At 42.9% G+C, this 20,077-nt stretch overlaps 1 protein-coding gene across 1 annotated transcript in view; it reads left to right on the plus strand.

Moving 5' to 3' along the window:
- Window positions 1–20,077, plus strand: part of unc-5 — a 462,517-nt gene that overhangs the window by 393,700 nt on the left and 48,740 nt on the right. The window contains exons 6-7 of the mRNA XM_071586409.1: window positions 13,194–13,361; window positions 14,968–15,000. Of these exons, the coding sequence (XP_071442510.1) occupies window positions 13,194–13,361; window positions 14,968–15,000 (201 nt within the window). The remainder of the gene's footprint in view (window positions 1–13,193; window positions 13,362–14,967; window positions 15,001–20,077) is intronic.

The following is a 20,077-nucleotide window of genomic DNA, read 5'->3' on the forward strand; positions in this document are numbered from 1 at the left end:
TGATTTATGATATACTACTGTCGGTTGCAAACTTGATCGGAAGATGATTTGATGCAGGTATGTTTTCTTTAAAAAATTCACATTTACACACAAATTTGTGTTCAGAAAAAATGTATTCCATGTCGAAATTTATTAAGAGGTAAATTAATGACTAGAGCATGGAGATGAAGGGACCTTGGTTATTTATTTGCCGGATAAATGATATTGTATTAGTGTTAAGCTATTGTTTCTTTAATAGATATTGAAATTAATGTTTTCGGAGGATATATTATTTTTTGTTATCATCAAAGTTTATAATTAGTAAAATCTAGGGACTCTTTAAAGTGTAGAATATGTTATTTTTCGTTGATTAACTAAATGTTTTTACTCATATACATGTTTGGAATTATTATCTGGGAACGAAATCTAGGGGACTGTAGGCAGTAAGGAATTGGAAGAGGAGTATGAATGGAGCAGAAATTATTGCGTAATATTTCTGCTTGCGTGTCCACTTTCGCTTTTTTGTATTGCCACGAGGAAGAGGCGCCCACCTTGCTTGTTTTTTGAACGTGCCACTTGGAGCCCGTTGATGTGGTCGTGGGGTGGAACATTGTTTCCCGCAAATTTGCTGCGTTGTTACACGGAATTGAGCTTGTGCCTTTTTTGTTAATACCGCTCATGTACAGATACCCACTCTTTTGTGGAGTTTGACTCTCCCGAAAAGTCAAATCCAACGAAGATACTCGGACCCAAATGTAATTTTCCGATGGAATGAATGAACCGTGTATCGGAAGAGTCGTTTGGACTCGTCAATTCTGAAATCCACTGAGATAACGGATTCAAGCTACCATTACGGGAGTAATCTTTTAACTTCATAGTTTTAAATAAGTAAAAGAAACAGTTAACAATGGGTATTCGTTCGACATCGATACCATTATCATGTGTCCCTTTTGTTCGGGAAATACCGTTTATTTATTTATTAATGTACCCTGCAAGCCACCGCTAGGGTGTGTGGCAGGGGGAAATCCGCTCTTTCTGCGGAATTGCGGGTGAAATCGTTCAGAAATCGAGTTCTATTCTTCACTTTTCCCTGCAATGATGAAGAAATTAATTGGGAGGGAGGGTTTATTCCAAGAGAATCGATCGTCGTGTTGCGTATCGTTCTAGCGAGGACGGGTAGGAAATAGAGTTCGAGGGTTTCTTAGATATGTTGGAGCCGTTTGTTTTCCGTTCTTTACGCGCAATGAGACTTCGTGAACAGGGAGATAATACTGTAACCGTCGGAAAGGCGAAGTGATGAGCGGAGGGCGCAGCGAAGAGGGAGGATTCGAGGATCTCGAATTTCCCGCACCCCTGGTATCCTTTTCTCCGCAGGAAGGCGCGGCGGAGGCCGGGGGAGAAGTTGCCGCTCCCTCCCGACGTGGGGGATAATCTGGGAAGTTTCGAGTTTGCGAGTTGGGGGGGAAGAGGGGTTGTCTTTTTAAGATTAGGAGCCGAGAAGGAGAGAGAGAGATTTCTTTTTCCCCATCTGTCCCACGCGTACCAGCAGTCATCCCTCCCTCTCGAAAACCCTTGTCCTGGAGCCCTCTCCACGAGTGAGGGGTACGAATATAAGGTCTAAATTAGTTTGCGCCAACCCTCTCTGTTGATTCGGGCTCTTGGGAAAGTATTGAGCGGTAATTAGGTGGGGATATCTTATTTCAAAACTAATTTAAAACTGTAGGCACAAATAAGGGCCGGGTTATCCGGGAGCGAACAAAGCGAGCAGGTTTCTTGGCGAGTTAATTGTAATGGATATCGGCGTCTCACCGCCGTGGATACAAAATTATCCTCTGGATCCGGTTCCCCTTCCGCGGCCCTGAGGGAGTGAATGGCCGTGATCTCGTGAATGCCCCTCTCCCGCGTTACTCTCCTGGAAATGTGTCTCCGAGCCCAGACATTCGTTTAGATTCTCCTTGAACGTCTCGTGTGTCCGCTTCATTCCCTTGTGTCATCGCTCTTCCTCAAGCGCTGACTTCGTTGTGGCGTGTTTTCGTTGCGGCGTGTCTTCGATGTATGAAAATAGACGGCGTAATTAGGAAATAAACGGTGAACTGGCTACCTTGTTTTTCGATTAAAACTGGAATTTTTATACTATAAACTTATTTTGTTGCTGTAAAATATATATTGTTTTTGCCTTATTAGGCAAAGACATTAACATAATTGCACGCAGATTTCATACATCAACTTAAGTTCATTTTAATCTGCCCGAGAGTATCAGGGTCTACCTTTTGGTATATGACCACGGTCATTGAATCAGTCAAAGTTTAATATATCTATCGATACATGTTTCTGAACCTAAAGCGTCTTCTTAATGACTGTGAGATGAGGGGCTTATTAAGTCTTGAAAATGATGCTAATTGGTCAAGGCATTTATGAGATATAAAAAAATGTCTAAAACTCACTCTTTTAGAGTATACATTCAGATAAAACGTGCAATCTCGACCTTTGAGGGACAAATATTTTGATGACACTGAAACTCTCTGGTTTGCACGACAGCCGACCTGATATTACGTCTTCAGTCCCTCTGGGAACTTGAAAATCTGGCTCAGGCATCAAAGAAAGCCATGAAATTCATCGAAACTCTGTTCAGGTACTCAAAATATGACGCAAAGGATATGTATAACCATTTAAATAACTTCAAGATTCACTACCCTGTATGTCTTTAATGCTCGCGTAAAACACCAATGCCAGACAAAGCTTGATCCGTCAGATCCACGCATAATCGTCTCATACGTACAAATGCTTTAATTTCTTGTGCTGCCTTTGTTTTTGGATTTGTTGGTAATCAAACTGAAAAAAACTTACGAGAAATGTTGGAAATAGGATTGGATAATTACATATTTACCCAGGGGTTATAAATATAAATTCAGCACTATTTTCGTCATTTGTCACTGAGTGACGCTATCCATTGTGAAGATCAGAGGAGGAACAAAGGATCTCGTAGCGTACAATCCTTTTGTTTACTTAGTAGCCACTTCGCGTTGCCAAGATACACAACGTTTGCCTAGAGAAAATATTGTAAAAAATTCAATTTATCATTGAGTAATTTGAACGCAAAGAAAAGTTCAAAAACCAACGTTGACGAACAATCGGAAAAATGGACCGTGTTGGCAATTTGTGGTCCTTCTGGCTTTGATGAATTTGAGGTAAAATGAATTGAAGGCGCAGCGACATCCAGGGCTGTTCCGTGCTTTGATGGAACGGGCACCACGTGCACGGTGTGCATTGGGCGTGAGCGCCGTGAAATGCACGCGGTGACAAAAGGATAATGTCTGGTTGGTGGAAGTGGAGCCGTACGCATTCCATTAAATCCCAGTCTAATGGACACGCACAACTGAAATTACTCTGTGCTCAGTTGCCTCACTTCCTTTATTTGTATTCCACCATTAACCCTTCCCGCGTCGGTCAGTCGTCTACGAGATAGTTGTAAGGTTTCCCCTCATGACCTTATGTTCGCGACAATGAAGTCGTTTGATGCCCGGAATTGCAACCAGTAACCGTGAAAAATATTACTCTTGTTTCATTTAATGGCCGCCACCCCCCTTCCATCCCTCCTTAAAGCCACCCCCTCCCCCTCTCCCATTTCCGCAATTTAAGTTATAGTTATGGGGGCGGGGAGGAAGTGGCGAGAGGTGGGGGCGGTTGGCCGCCGCAGTCACACTCCGTGGACTCTGCAAAGAGAAGAAAACTCGTCTTCGACAACACGGGGCGCGCTTCCTTTCCCGGGCGGGGGCTTTGCGTTGGGGGGGGGAGGGGGAGGGAACCTTGGGAGTAAATGCGACGTGCGTGAGGTGCGGGGGCGAACGGACGACCCTCCCCCCACTCGTCTCTCTCTCTCCTTCTGGCCCCCCTTTATCGCTCGCTCCTCACGGCTCCTCTCGCCCTCCTCCGTAATCCTTTCTCCCCTCCCCCCTTCACCCTGCCACTCGAAGGAACCCCCGCCCCCCTGGTACGTGCCTCAAAACCCAAACAACAATCCGAAACCAGGCTCCATCCACTCGCGCACCAACTCCCGCCCCTACCCAAGGGGGGAGGGCTTCCCCCCGCCGGAGGAGACCCGCCCCTACTTCCTCTTGCCCCCTGCCACCACCCTCTAACCCCACTCGCCCCCCGGAGAAAATCCCTCGACTCCCACACCCAGCGGAAGATGGGTGCGACACCAAAGAGCGGAGAATTCCATCCAGACTTCTTCAAAACAGTCGAAAGAAAACAGTTTCACGAGGCTTAAAGGATATCTAGAGAATACTGATGGCACTAAGCAATAATTAGAAAAAATGACGGCGTTGGAATGACCCACGGCTTGCGAGTTCAATCACCTTCAGTGACGAGGACTGACTGCTCTCTCTTCGCTCCATCTGGGGTTGCCTCGCTCTCTTGTCTATGCTGGTGCGTCGGCGGGAGTCGAGGGGTGGGTGGCAGGGTTGTGTCCTCGTTGAGTCGGCGAGCGAAGTTTAAAAATAAATTCAGCATTGATTCGGATAAAAGTGATGGTGCTGGAATTAGGAATGGCGCTGGGAGACTTCTTCGTTTATTGTCAGCGCGTGATTGTGAAATAAAATATAAACTTGTGGTTTGAACTCTCTTCAGTGAGCATCAAAATAACAATGGCGGGTTTTTTTAAGCGATAATGTGTGCCGAGTGCCGTCGAAAAAGCTTGAAATGGTATGAGGTGTGCCATTATTCATTGAGTGGCAGGAAACCTTACTTATACTGTCCTTCGTAAAGTGTTATTATTTATGAAGTTGAAAGATTTTGCTCGATCCAAGCGGATTGAAATCAGGACCCTCTAAAAATGTCTACAAAACTTGTTTGTAACAGCTCTTTACTATCTTCTCCCTGGGTATTTCTTTTTCCCCTAGATGGGGCCTAGAGGTTCCATTGATGAGCAAGGTTATCACTCGAAATTTATCAATCTTCCTGGTCTCCTTTTTTCCTTTGATATTGCGTTTTCACTCGCATTCCATTTAATTAAAATATGAAGTAGTAATGATAGAACTAAGCGTACTGTATCTTTATGCCTTGGTACCGGTACATTTAACTGAAAGTAGGATGTGTATACGAGTTGGACTGGGGTACTTACAGATACAGGCTAGGGGTGGAAAATATCTTTATGTGAGAAGTAAAATATTTCGCCATCTTAAGGTTGCCATTGGCCTACATTAAATTGTAGTACCTGTCCCCTATTACGGTATATCCTTTAAAATTATTTTAAGTTGGTACCTTCTCTTAGAATATAACCGGGTGTTGCCATAACTCGATGAATCCGACCGGAGAGATCTTAAAAATGGAAAATAAAAAATGGAGCCGTACGAATCAAATAATTACATATAGGGTTAATGGTCAGTCACTCCTGCCAGAAAAGTTTATTTTCAAACCACAGTTTCTAAAGACCAAGCCTTTTGGGTGTGGTTTGTGCGTGATTCTCCCCTGCTGAAGCACCGAGTTCAATACCCGTGGTTGACCGGGTGCTTTGTCGGTTGCCACGTGTATTTCGGTAGCCCGCTCAATGGCCTGGCGTACGGCTTTTCGCCGCCGCCGGGGTCTGGCTTCCATGTACGCTTGTCCTCTTCTTAAGGCTGGTCTCACACCCACACCCGTGAGCACACTGGCTTGTCACCCGTCAGTGAAAGCAACGCCCAGTTCAATGCAGCCCTCGATGGAGGGAGAGAGTTAAACATTTAGCGGGAATTTTGGGAAAGAGCCCTTGGGCCCGGATTCCCCGCCCACGGCCCAGCCCTATCCTCCTCTCCTTCGCTTGCTGCTTCCTCCTCTCGATTTTCTCTTTTCCCCCGAATTCCTCCTCTCCCTTTCCTTCTTCCTTCCTCGCGCCCTCGTCCCTTATTCGCCCAACCCCTTTCTTCTTCAACCCCCTTCCCCCCACCCCTCTATCGAAGGAGATCAGGACCAGATGTTCGCTTGGGATCCTCGCGACACATCCCCCCCAACCCCGTGCCTCCCTGATCCCCTCCCAATCCCTCTTCAGATATTGCGGCAATCCCACCCTCGTCTCCTCCTTCATCCCCTCCCCCCAATTCCGATTACCGCCCCTCCCCACCCAGATCTCTCCCCCCACTACCCCCACCCCCCTTATCTCCCTCCATTCCGTCCGTCCGGCAGTGTTCCCTCGCGATAACGGCCACCTCACATTCTTTCCTCCCCGAACTGTTTCCTCTCCTTGTAAGGAACTCGGCAAGTCCGAGGCGTTAAGTCTGTACACTCCCCCGACCGCCGCCACCCCCTCATCCGCCCAAGGCGTCCATCTACTGCGCCTCTTCGTCGTGAAATTGCTCCCTCTGCTCGGGAGGGAATACGGCCAATGCGAGACGAAGGCAACACTCCCTCGGGCCGCGACGACGTGGGTTCGTCCCCCGCCTTCGTCTTACCCCTGCGAGCCGAAACAAGGGGTTGTGCTTACAACGTGTCCGTAAAGGTGTAACCGTTTCTCCTCCCACTCATTCTTAATTGCGTTTTTTTCATATTCGATCGGAGCCCCCGAATTATTATTTTCACTGCGAAAAGGGTGCCGTCAGTTTTCCCGCAGGCGTATTCGACGGTTCGATCTGAAGGAACCAGCTCTAATGAACGTGAAACCGTTAAAACCTAATAATCACCACGCGGTGATTTCTGTCGATACATTCGCAGCCTAGAGAACTTTGAATCAGCCTTTAAGGTGCGATCTTGAGTGGCTCTGAAAGACGAAACGGGAAAAGCGAGTACTTATTAATCAGCAAAACGTGCGATTTGGCGAAATACTTCTGAAGGCGATCATTCTCTGCCTGGCTTCTGCCGAGAACAGACGTGCTCGAGCTCGCTCCCTAGAACCGGTTCGACCCTACCTGAGACTACCTGCGTGCCTGCTGTTACTTCTGTGTTTGTTCTTCCCTAGTGAAGTGTAGTTTAGTGTTAGCTTTAATTTTGTGAAATAGTTAGTTTATTTAGTTTTTGTGCTGTTTGTTATTAGTTTTTAATAGTTTGGTGGTATTCCTTGTGGGTACTCTTAGTGGCTTGCGGTGGTTTTTGTCCGTCGAATCTAATTGGTTATCGGTGAGTGTTTTATTTTCTTTACCATCTTTTTTCTTTCCTTTCTTTACTTACTTACAAAGCGTAACTTATTGATTGAGCTAAATTTAACTAACCCCTCTTAGAAATTTTAGCATAGTGTATACAGGTTAGCTTTTATTGGGAACTCAGTAGTTTAATTAGGATGGCTTCATCTAGGTCCCCTGTTGCCATGCTCGAAGGCACTGGCGAATGCGCGGCTTTAAGGGCCCGTATTGTCATGCTGGAGAGAATGGTGCGGGAGCTTCGATCGGTGATCGCTGGCCGGAGGACTCCCCTCAGGAGAGATGGTGCTCGGGGTGGGAATACGAAAACCCGCCACGCCCATATGGGTGCACGGATTCGTCCGAATGCTACACGTGGCTGGGCGATTAGAGACCTACCCCGTGTCCCATCTCCCAACGAGGGAGTGTCTCACGTCCGTAGGTCAGACGATTGGAGGGTTGTCTCTCGGGGCAAGGGGAAGGTAACGCTGCGGCGTGGATTGGACTCTGCGGAGGCAGATACCATCCCCGTCTCCAACAGGTACCAGGTGTTGTCGGATGACAGCACCACCGTACCTGCAGCCCCTACCCCTACTCCGAGGGCACTGCCTAGGGTAAGACGTCAGGGAACGGGAAGGGAGGGAATTGTAGTAATAGGTAGCTCGAATGTCCGTCGTGTAATGGTCCCATTGAGGGAGAGGGCGCGCCGCGTAGGCGCCGATCAACGGGTGACCGCCTGGTGTATACCAGGCGGAGGAGTCCCTCAGGTGACGAAGGCGATCGAGGCGGCGGTCAAAGGCACGAAGTGCTCTAGGCTGCAGGTCGTGGCCCATGTGGGCACCAACGACGTCACGGACCGTGGATCCGAGGAGGTCCTCCGTTCCCTTAGGGAACTGAGCTCCGAGGTGAAGCGCGTCCAGGGCGTCGAGGGGGTTCGGCTGGGACTAACGGTCTGCAGCATCGTTCCGAGGGAGGATCGCGGGTCTCTGGTTTGGAGCCGAGTGGAAGGCATAAACCAGAGACTATCGAGATTCTGCTCGGACATAGGAGCCTCCTTCGTCGACCTGAGACCAACCCTCCGATCTTGCAGGACTCCCCTTAACCGATCTGGGGTCCATTACACGGCGGAAGCGGCGAGTAAGGTAGCGGATAGGATACTCGACCACTGTAGGCCTTTTTTAGGATAGAGAGCAGGTCACTTAGTGGGTCAATAACATCTGGGGATAGCGCGTATAATATTATTAATAAAAATATAACAGTCATTGACAACACTGGCAATGATTTAGAAAGACATGTGACACGCACTTCCCCACAAAGGCGTCCTAAATTACAGTCAGACACTAATAAGGACGTTATTCAACATCAAAATAATTTAACTATACTTGTTATAAATTGCAGAAGCCTCAAGAACAAATCAGCGGATCTAGAACACATAATCCAAACTCATTCCGCTGATATAGTATTAGGCACAGAGAGTTGGCTGTGCAATGATATTAATGACCAAGAAATTTTCCCAATAGATTTCAAAGTTTACCGACACGATAGAGATACAAGACCCGGAGGAGGGGTTTTCGTGGCAGTTAAAAGTCATTTTGAAAGCAGGCAAGTTTCATTTGAAAATAATAACATAGAAAGTGTTTGGTGCACCTTACTACGGACCAATCAACCCAACATAAATTTATGCTCTTTCTACAGACCTCCAGACTCAGATTTGAAAACACTTCACACCCTCAACGATCAAATTCACAAGTTTACACGTAAATATAATAACAGCATAAACATAATTGGTGGCGACTTTAACCTCCCTGGTATAGATTGGGACAGCAATATCGTTAAATCTGGGACCCGCGATCGCGAATCTTGCAATTCCATGATAAAATTGGTTCAAAGAAACTCCCTCCATCAAGCAGTACGCATGCCCACCCGTGGAAAAAACATATTGGATCTATTTCTTACAAACACGCCGGAACGTATTATTAGTGTATCAACTGATGAGGGCTTGAGTGACCATAAAGCAATTAATGTCCATTTGGACATAGCAATAAAAAAGATTGTTAAACCAAAAAGAAAAATTTATAATTACCATAAAGCAGACTTTGAATCTTTTGCCAATCAATTAAACTCTTCACTACCCGAGTTCAAAACCCGCTTAAGTCATGCCAACGTGGAAGAAACTTGGACAGAATTTGTCAATATCATGCAAAAAGGAATCGTAGATTTCATACCTATAAAATACGTTAAAGCAAATCGCGACCCCAGGTGGTACAATAAAGACGTTAGAAAAGCCCTTCGAAAGCAGAGAATGCTACACTCTAGGGTAAAGAGGGCAGGCGTGAACACATCATCTCCTGAGAATACACAATTATGGGACACATATAGATCCTCTAAAATTGAAACCAAAAAACAATTACGTAGCGCCTTACTGGAATTTAAACGCAAAGTACTTTGCGAGCACTTGGACACTGACCCCAAAGCTTTCTGGTCATATGTTAGGGAAGTAAATGGGAGTAAACAAACCGTGGCTTGCTTAAGGGATTGTAGCAATGTAATTCATACAGACAGCGAGGTTAAAGCTAACATCTTAAATTCATTCTTCCAAAGCGTTTTCTCGAATGATGTTGCCACCGCATATCTCCAAGAAACAATACATACTCCACCCATGGAAAAAATAACAGTGGACCAACAAGGAATTCTAAAATTACTTAATGAGATTAAACCCAACAAATCCCCGGGTCCCGAAAATATACCAGCTAGGGTGATAAAACATTTAGCTCCAAACATTGCCCCGTACCTTGAATTTATATTTAACAAATCCCTCACAGAGTGCAAAGTACCTAAGATTTGGAAAACCGCGCAAATAACGCCTATTTTTAAAAGTGGTGACAGGGAGGATCCCAGTAATTACAGACCTATATCTCTCACTTCTATCTGTTGTAAAATATTAGAGCACATAATTGTCAGTTCAATAATGAGACACCTTGACAACATTAACTTTTTAAGTGACAATCAACACGGATTCAGGAAAACCCGCTCCTGCGAAACCCAATTAGGATTATTTACACATGATTTACTTGTATCTGGTGAGAGAGGTAGGCAAGTGGATGCCATCTTCTTAGATTTTCAAAAGGCATTTGATAAGGTCCCACATGGTAAACTCATTCATAAATTAAAGGTCGCGGGTATAAACAAGGGCGCTATAAGTTGGGTTAAAGATTTTCTTTCAGAGCGGGAACAGAGGGTAGTCCTTGATGGCGCTAGTTCCGACAGCGTTCGAGTCACGTCGGGGGTACCTCAGGGAAGTGTGATCGGGCCGTTACTTTTCTTGATTTTTGTTAACGATTTGAACCGCGAAGTGAAAAGTAACATTAGGATGTTTGCGGATGACACGGTGATCTATCGGGAGATATCTGGGGATGAGGATCGTTTTATTCTAGCGCAGGATTTAGATTGCATTACTAAATGGTGTTCTAACTGGGGATTGACTCTAAATTATAATAAATGTTCAGTGGTAAATTTCTTTAAAAGATCAACGGGATTTGCTTACAAATTAGCTGGAGGTGACCTAGCAGTAGTTGATACGGTAAAATACCTAGGTGTCACATTCACTAAAGACTTAACTTGGGGGACTCACATACGTAAAGTCTGCGGTCAAGCAAATAAAAAATTGGGATTCATTAGACGCATTGTCGGCAAAAGTGACTCAAAGGTCAAGGAACGTTGTTACCACGCTCTTGTAAGGCCTCATTTAGAATACGCATGCAGCGTGTGGGACCCGAGTGAAAAAGGTCTCATTCGGGAAATTGAGAAGGTTCAACGCCGGGCAGCCCGTTTTGTAAAAAATTCCTACGATAAAACGCAAAGCGTTACCGAAATGCTCATGGATTTGGGGTGGGAATCATTAGAAGAGAGACGATTCAATGCAAGACTGAAATTATTAAATAAATTCAGATCCGCATGTTTCAGCACCGAGGTCTCGCAGATTATTCGTACTCCTACATACATTGGTCGCTTGGATCATGCATATAAAATTCGGGAAATAGATGCCAGGACTAGCCGACTCAAGGACTCCTTCTTCCCACGGACAATACGGGATAGCAACTGTAGGATTATAGATAGTAAAAATTCCACTTGCCACCCTCAGTGTCTAAAAAATAATTAGTTCTACTTAAATGCATGCTCCTCCACTAACCTTATGTGTTTTGTTATAATAACCCATTCTTTCCGCATGATATCATTCGTGTTCTGTTCATCTGTTTTTAAGTTTCCCTTTCAGTCCCTCTTCCCTCCCGGCGGGGGGAAATTCCTGCTACCTGCAACGTTGGGTCGAATTCCCTTCCTTTTACTGTCTCTTTGGGGGGTTGAGTGTTTTGTGGTGCATTTTCATGTGGTAGTGATGTTTCACATTCTTGCTTGTTGTGTCCTGGCTTGCGTGTTTTAGGATGGCTTTCGTGCTGTATCCTGGGGTGCAGTTTTTTGTTGTTTTGCGGTGTATGTGTTTGCATGAGTATTGGATGGAGGGAGTTTTGCATGAGTGTGTGCGCTGCTGGGGTGTAATTTTCCGTGTTGTTTTTTGCATGTGGTATTTTTCGTTTTTACGGTTGGTGACCTAACACCCCCCGCCACACGCCCTTGCGGCGGCTTGCGGGGTATTATGTAGATGTAGATGTAGATTTGAGTGCAGTGATAAACACTTATTAAACACCGGCTTGTGGTTACGAAGAACATTGCATATTGTGGTACTTACCAAAGTTGGTGGTTCGGAACTTGATTTTTTTGGACGAAGTAATGAGTGCGTAATCCCCTTCCTTAAATGTTTGTGTACTAACGTTATTAGATAGGCTTGCTTCCACTTTCAAAAATATTTCAGATTTCTTTTTTCATTGTAAATTCCTGCTGTATGTTTAGTATACTCGTATGCTACTGAAATAACTCCCGGAATACTATCTCAAATATGATATTATATAGATGTTAGATATTTTAGTACCCTGAAAGCGCTAGGGTGTGCGGCAGGGGGTCAATGCACACTAGACTAAATTTTGACCCAAATATCGCGGTCGGACAATGTTATTCTCATCCCTTAGTGTTAGTGGAAAAAATGACATTTTAAACCTATCTGTTCTACACTTAATCTCTCTAATTTTATGAAAATGATCTCTCCTATCATAGTACGATAGGGGTAATAGTACATTTTCAACATCAATGCTAAAGAGACTCCCTTCCAATTAATACAAGAGCTTCAATCTTCAATTCAACCTTCGCTCCGTGAGTGATTCCTAGCCTAGCAATGAGATCTAATCGAATAAAACAATCCCATCCATGCCCAGCGCGAAGGCGGGACCCAAGCTTAACGGTTCCGTAATTGCGTTAATTCATATGAACTATTAATGGCGAAACCATATGATCCTGTTATCCGTCAAATGCACTCGTGTGGTGAGCGCGGGGTCGCGCAGCCAATGTTTGGTGCACACGACCTCACCCAAATCACGCAAATGAAAACGAATGCCAACATTCATCTGTCCGATTCTAATCAACATCCTTTTCCTTACTTTTCGCCTTTTTCAATCAATCCAAACCCGGGCGATCTTTACGTTGCTCGATTCCTAGAACGAGGAAGCATCAAATGTTTCAGAGGTAGCTAAGTGGAAGAGTTTTGCTAACATTTTCTTGACCAGTGTTCGTGGTTTGAAATTTGTTAAAAGAAGCTGGATCGCGAGCAAATATACTCATAAAAAAGAAAAGTTTCATCCAACAGTCGACCTCCTGATGATGAAGTCTAAATAGTCAATGTGCTGTAAAATCTGATTTAGTTCATAAGGCTCGGTATCGAGTTCTGTAACTATGAGAAAATTGATATTAAATCATAATTAGGAAGTGCTTCTTTTAAGACATTTTACTCCAAGCATCGACTATTATGAAATCGAATTTCTGAAGAATTAGTCACCGTTGTGATTTGCCGTTTCTTAAAAATAATCACTGATAATTAATTCTCTTCGAATTATCACAGTGTGTATTAGCTTTTTCTGATGAAGCCACGGAGATATTTGAATCTTGGCCTTAAAAATTAGTTTTCTAAGATGTCGGGAATTGGGTGTGCCGATGTAATGGACGCGTGTGTTTCCCTCATTCCAGTGAACGGCGGCTGGTCGCCTTGGTCGCAGTGGTCAGAGTGCAGCGCTCGGTGCGGCAAGGGCTTCCAGAAGCGCTCTCGGCTCTGCACGCATCCCGCGCCGCTCCACGGCGGCCTGCCCTGCCAGGGCGCCGCCACGCAGAAGGTTGACTGCACCATCGTCTGCCCAGGTAAGCGCCGCCGCCCCTATCAATCGCCGGGTCTCTACGCGGTCTAAATGTGGCCTAGAGGCCCAGGAGGCCAAGTCGCCTTTTGCTCGGCCACCATTGGTCCCCCGGCACCTTAGAAATAACACCCGCGGATTCCATGTATTCCGATAACAATTCAACTGGAAAACACGTGAATTCAGTTCTTCACGTTCATACACTCAGCATTATAAAGATGGCAGCCTAAGCGGTGCCGATGAAACAATACGCTGACGAAAATCAATCGCATTAATCGAATTGATACAATTGTTAAGGTAAATACGTAACAAATGTACTCAAGTACAAGCGGAGTCGGATTCTCTTATCCTACGAAAGGAATTAAAAGGGATCAGAGAAAGATTTACGACGATCCTTCGTGCAATTTTTATTTTTCCATAGGGATTCACGTAACTATTCTTGACACCTGGCCACAATTTGATCGCAGGAAGAACTTTCATTCCCGAACTCCATTTCTTTTGATAACTCAACTGTGGATGATGTTATACGTTCGTTGCCGATTTCATTTACGTAAAATGTATGACTTAAGCGATTGACTCCGTCCTTCGAAGGGCAGTCAACTCTAATTCTCTTCGGCTAGGAACTCAGTGGGAGACTTGCCAATCCTATAATATAAGAATATAGAAGCGAAAATAATTATGCTTTGTCTCCGACTCCGAGTCTAAAATAAAAGTCGAATGTAAACCAAGTCTTAACTAGCACTCAGAAATGCTGAATGTTTTGTCTGAAATGACTGCGCTCAAGGAAATTCTCGTTTTAATTTTTAATTATTAGCTTAACAAATAATTTCTCTCGAGTATTTTATGTTAGTGAGTTATCAACTTATAACTAAAGTAATTATATTGTTTTTTTATGTGCAGCAAAAATGTATGAAGATGAATGTAGGGCACCCATTGTGTCTGTTTCCTTGACGTTACCTTAAGACCTTAGACATTATGTGGTTTAATTACTTGAGCTTATTACTCATATCAATTTAAACACTGCCGTGTGTTTTTTATAAATGTTATTAGTGAAAATTAATAGATATTTAAAATCTCATTCATAATCATTTATTCCTCCATAAATTCTCCAGAGGAAGCATTATAGAACCTTGCTAATAAATGGGTAGCTTAAAATTAGACTTGGAAGTTGTGGTTTAAAATGGCACTAATCTTTTTTTCACTTGCTTATTCTATTAAGTGGTGGTGTATAAATGTGTTTGAAATGCATAGTTTTGTACTCATTTGAAGCTAATAAACTTGAGAATGGTAGAGTGTACTCCTGTATCACCACATAGGTATTTTTATTAATGTATGGATCTTTTATCAGCATATTCATGACATAGGTATGAAATCGACTGACAATAAAAGGAGTGTTTTTGAAGCAAATTTAATGTCACTAGAGTCCCTTTGAATCATTTGGTGCCCTGCCGACGCTGGTGATGATTTCACATGGGGCTGGCATCGGCAATCCCAACATTCCATGTTCTTCTTCTCTTGTCCCTTCTCGTGATTTGTGAAACGATGTGTCAATGTGTGGAGTTGCTCAACAAAGTGTTCCTTCCTCTCTCTCCTCCCGCTATCCGCTCCTTCAGGTGGAGTTTACGACGAGAGCCCTGCCAAATTGGGTGAGTCTATGAAACAGAAAAAAAAACTGCACGCGTAAAAAAAACACACCACGTCTCAAATACTTCCTTCTTGAACCCTTTATTTCACGCCCTTCCTTCCTCCACTGCGTCTCTCTCTCCCCCACCCTATATAGCAGGGGGAGGGGACCCTTCCTACCCCTTCTTTCGACTACTGCTTTTCTCCGCGAAATTCCGAGCACGTAAACCTTTGCGTCGGCATGTGCCACGACACCTTGCGAATTCCCATCGTTTTACTTGTTTCAGCTTTCATTTTTGCAATTCCCTCGGTCGCACCGAGAAAGAATGACCCAAAAAAAGAAAGAAAGAAACTGCTTTGAGCGAGGCATTTTGTCTCTCTCCTTATATTTTTTTGTGTACCCACTTCTTACGCCCTCCTCACTCATTCATTTCTCTGTTTTTTTTAACGTCTCCTTGCCCGCAGGCACTTGAAGATTATTATCTTTTTGCACTTGAGTTGCACTCTAGAAATCTGTGTCCTTCATCGGCCCTTTCATTTCGCCCCACGTCGGGTTATTTCAATCGATTGCGAGTTTCCGTCTGTTTTCCTCCCTTCACTAATTTAACCGGGCTTTTGTGGTCCTTCTCAGTCCTCCGTGCTTCAGTCATCCGGGGACGGCCTTGCACCTTTTTATTTTGGAAGCTTCAAGAAGGGTGACCATCAAATCTTGAAAAAGGCTAAACAAATAAAAAAAACCCATAGAAAACAAACAATACTTTTTGAGACCTTTTATTTATTGATTGTACGTACGAATACCTAATGAACAGCGTATATATCAAGGCTAACAATTTTTATTTCATACTTCACGAACGAGAGTTACTCGGCTGTTTAAATTAGTCACGGCATTTTATTTAACCCGTCTCTTAATTCTCTCTGCACCACTTCCTGACTACAATTTTCTCTTCCATATTATTACTAACACTCGTGACTTTTTCTTTCTTACTTTTAAATCGTGATCCTGTTTGAAAAATGGGCAATCTATTGAATTCATTCAAGTATTCAAACTCCGAGAATAGACGGATGAAAATATATTCTATTTCTTTACAATGTGACATAATGAGTTAGTGGGATAACTAGTACGCGATAATCACCATGCTATAAATTTCAGTACTTAATTTTAAAGTGCATGTCATATTAAACCCGTTTACATATATCGGTCCACTGCCACGAATCTTTCCCTTGACCCTCTTCGCACCCCGATTCGTCTTTGCCCCTTGCCCAGAAGAGCACTTTGAACCAATTCTCAGTGGTGTTCGTTTGCTGCACGAATGTTATGGACGCTCTCTTGAGTCATCTTCCCCTTGCCCTGTGTCTGTATTTTATAAGTTAAAACTTGCATGGTTGTTGGAACTCCTATTGGTTGGTAGGCACTAGAAGTTTCCTTATCTCACTATCCTGTATTTATTAGGTGCACTCAGTATATTGACAGTTATAATAGTGTATATTTTGGCCTTCAAAATGTGTATCTTAATGCACGCATTTTTTTCATGGATGTTCATCCGGTAGGTTACCCTCACCTTGAATATTTTGATTTTGAGGTAGAACTCGTAAAATATGATTTTTTTTCGTCGATATTATTCTCATTACTTGGCATTCATTTAATCTCTTTTTAAATGAGAACTTGATTAATATATATAATATATATATATATATATATATATATATAAAATATATATATATATATAGAATATATATATATGACAGCACATGAATATATATATATATATATATATATATATATATATATATATATATATATATATATATATATATATATAACGCAGAAACACAAAGAAGAGACACACATGTATTTTTGTCATTTAGACGGCACGGCCGTAATCATCAGAATCTGATGATTACGGCCGTGCCGTCTAAATGACAAAAATACATGTGTGTCTCTTCTTTGTGTTTCTGCGTTTAAAAATATTAACTTAGGTTTTTATATATTTGTGCTTCACCGAAAAGTGTACTTACTGTTAAATATATATACCAGCATTCACATGGGAATATAAGTTATGAGGAAAAGGGAAAGGAACGCACGTAAAAGACAAACGCTAGACTTATGTGTTCCTATACATATCCCTTATAACTATCTCTTTTTGAATGAACGTGTGGTCGCCATTTGGCGGATTATATATATATATATATATATATATATATATATATATATATATATATATTTATATATTTAAACGCCGATGTAGATTTTTAAACCATAGAAACACAAATATATATATATATATATATATATATATATATATATATATATATGTATTTATGTGTGTGTATACACATAATGTATATAATACATGTATGTATGTATATATATGTATGTGTATATATATACATATACATATATATATATATATTTATATACAAACATACATACTTGCATACATACACACACATACCTATGGGAGGGGAACGATAACTTTTTGTCCGGAATCGATGCCAATTACCCCTTGAAAGGAATCATGGAACTCATTTTAAAGTTGCCTCCGGAATAAACTGCCGAGGAATTGGATACTTAAGCCGCAAACGATGTCTCTGCACGGGTAGTGGGGTGGGGAGGGAGTGGGGATTTGGGAAACCATGAGAATTCAATAAAATACTAGAGGGATGAGGCGGTGGGTGACCGGGCGAGAGCGGGATCTAGGGGATGGGTTTTTCTTCAGGGCGGATGTGCTTGGGAGGGCAGGGAAGAGAGGGAGGGAGGGGGGGGCGGGCGACGAAGGGGTTGGTCGGTGAGGGGGAGGAATTTATCGAAAGGGAAGTTTCGGAGGAGGTTCATTTTATCTCTCCTCATTCTTCAACCCTCTTCGGTTCACCCTCCCCCTCTCCCACACGCATACACCTCTCTTGTCTTCCTCTCCTCCGTTTGTCTCCTTATAACTCCTACACTTTCCAAAAATCCTCCAAAATATTTTTTCATTCCGAGGAAAGGTAAAAACTCGAGGTTTTATATTATTGAAAATGTCCTCCGCGGCTCGTTCTCTCTCCCTCCTCCCCCACTTCCCTCCGCCACGCCATGATTGGCCACTTTCGTATGCTATAAAGTAATACACTATCAAGAAACCAATCTCCGCCCACCCCGCGCGGAGGATGCATCCATCTATATCCCGTCGTGTGAAGGGCTCAGCCGAGGGAGGTTCCCCGGCGAAGGACTCGTTTAATGCGGGGACGAGGGATTTTTCGAGGATCCGTCGAAGATCGAGTATCGATTCCGTTTGATGGGAACGAGGGGACAGGTTCCGTGGGTGGAGAGATCCTCTCTTTTGAAATGGGGGTGAGGTGCGCTTGGGGGTTTTGGGCTCGAGGAAGAGACAGGGAAGGAAACGCGAGGGGTGCCTAATAAAATTCGCTTAGTTTGAATAATGAGATGCCGATTGCATACCCGCGTGATCGGGAAGCTGGAAAAAATGTTTTTTTTTAAACTTGCTTCTCCGGATTTGTTTAGAGAGTTCTGCTTACGATATTGCTCGTCATTTGGCCCCTAATTGATCGGCGTGCAGTGCCATTGAAGAAATAAAAGAAACGGCATGAATAATGGCGGGCTTCTACGTAGGAGCAAGAGATTGCGTTTCATCGCCCAATTTTTCTCGGAACAAAGTTGATTTTTGAAATTTCTTCCTTGCCCGCCTCGCTTCAAGATTGATATTATTCATGACTTTCAGGCATTCCGGCCCGCGGTAATGGGTGATGTTTATTTTCCATTCAGTACTTTCAAATTTGTATTTTTTAGCGTCCACGCGATTATTAGTTAATTTCTGCCGTTTCTCCGGGCTCGTTTTTTGTTTTCAAATTATAAAAAAAGTCTTAATTTTTTTAAAATAAAAAACGTTTGTCTCCTTATTATTCCTGGTTGATTGATTTACCTCCGGAACAAATCCTACAAATCATTCGGTCGTATACAATAATGTGTCGTTTCCATTTTTTCCTCAATCAGAGCTGTGCTATCCTCTATCATTTTAGCATCGATCAGGATGCGTTTTAAAAATATTTAATTCTCCCAATAATAATTTAAACATAGGATTATTTGGTGGATTGGACTTTGATACACATAAGGTTGTTCAGAAACTTGAGTTAAAGGGATGCATTTTGATGACTCGGAAGAAATGTCATGTGATTAATTTATGGACCTACATAAACTTCAACCTTTTAAACAATTTCGGTTAAAACTTGCCAGGCATTAATGGATTGTTTTTAATCATGACACCCTTAGTGTATTAATCCCCTTATTTACGCTGAATATAGATCATGTTGCTCGGGATACGGTCGTGTTAGTGGTAAGACTTCTCGGGGAACGGGGATACATTAGAAGAAAATTTGAAAGAAGAATTATGTATGATTTGCCCATCGTTATGTTTCAGAATTAAATTATGACCCGGGGAGTTGGAGGCAGCCGTGTGATCGAACGTCGAGGAAAATTTCAAAATATCCGATTCAGAGGATGTAATTATTCAAGATCTCAAGTCTCGTCTCCAGGACGAGACTTGAGTTCTTAAAAACTCAACTAGTAACTTGTATTCATTTTTTCCATATTATTTTCATGAATAGCTTCGAGAACGCAGGTATTCATTCTACTTCAGGGTATATCTAGTGCTTTTTAGAGGACAAGGACACATTTCTATAGGGGAACATTATAATTCTAGACTCGATTATAATGAATAGCGTTTGTATTACCTTAAGGATACATTTTTGCGAAGTATACCCGTTAATATGAATCTTTTTTTCATTACGCGGTAAGATTATCAGCCTTTGCGATGACTTGTAAGTAGGAAGCTGCGTATTTGTGTTATCATCAACAATCGACAGGGGCGTGCATGCTGTGATTACCAATGCAACGGGAAGGTTATTAAACATTAAATTTTGTGGGTGAAAAGTGATTTTATAAGTCGACGCATTCTACCCTTCTCGACAATGCCAGTGTTCTACCCTCCTGGTCTACATCTTATTTTTAGTTTTAATTATCTTCCTTTGTCGGTTAGCGTTCTGTTGTTTTATTTTTGATAGTATATTTTTGCCATTCTTCCGTTCGCCACTCGCTCTCCGCCCTCC

Source organism: Hetaerina americana, unplaced genomic scaffold (assembly GCF_022747635.1).
Source record: "Hetaerina americana unplaced genomic scaffold, ioHetAmer1.1.p SCAF_22, whole genome shotgun sequence".
NCBI lineage: Eukaryota > Metazoa > Arthropoda > Insecta > Odonata > Calopterygidae > Hetaerina > Hetaerina americana.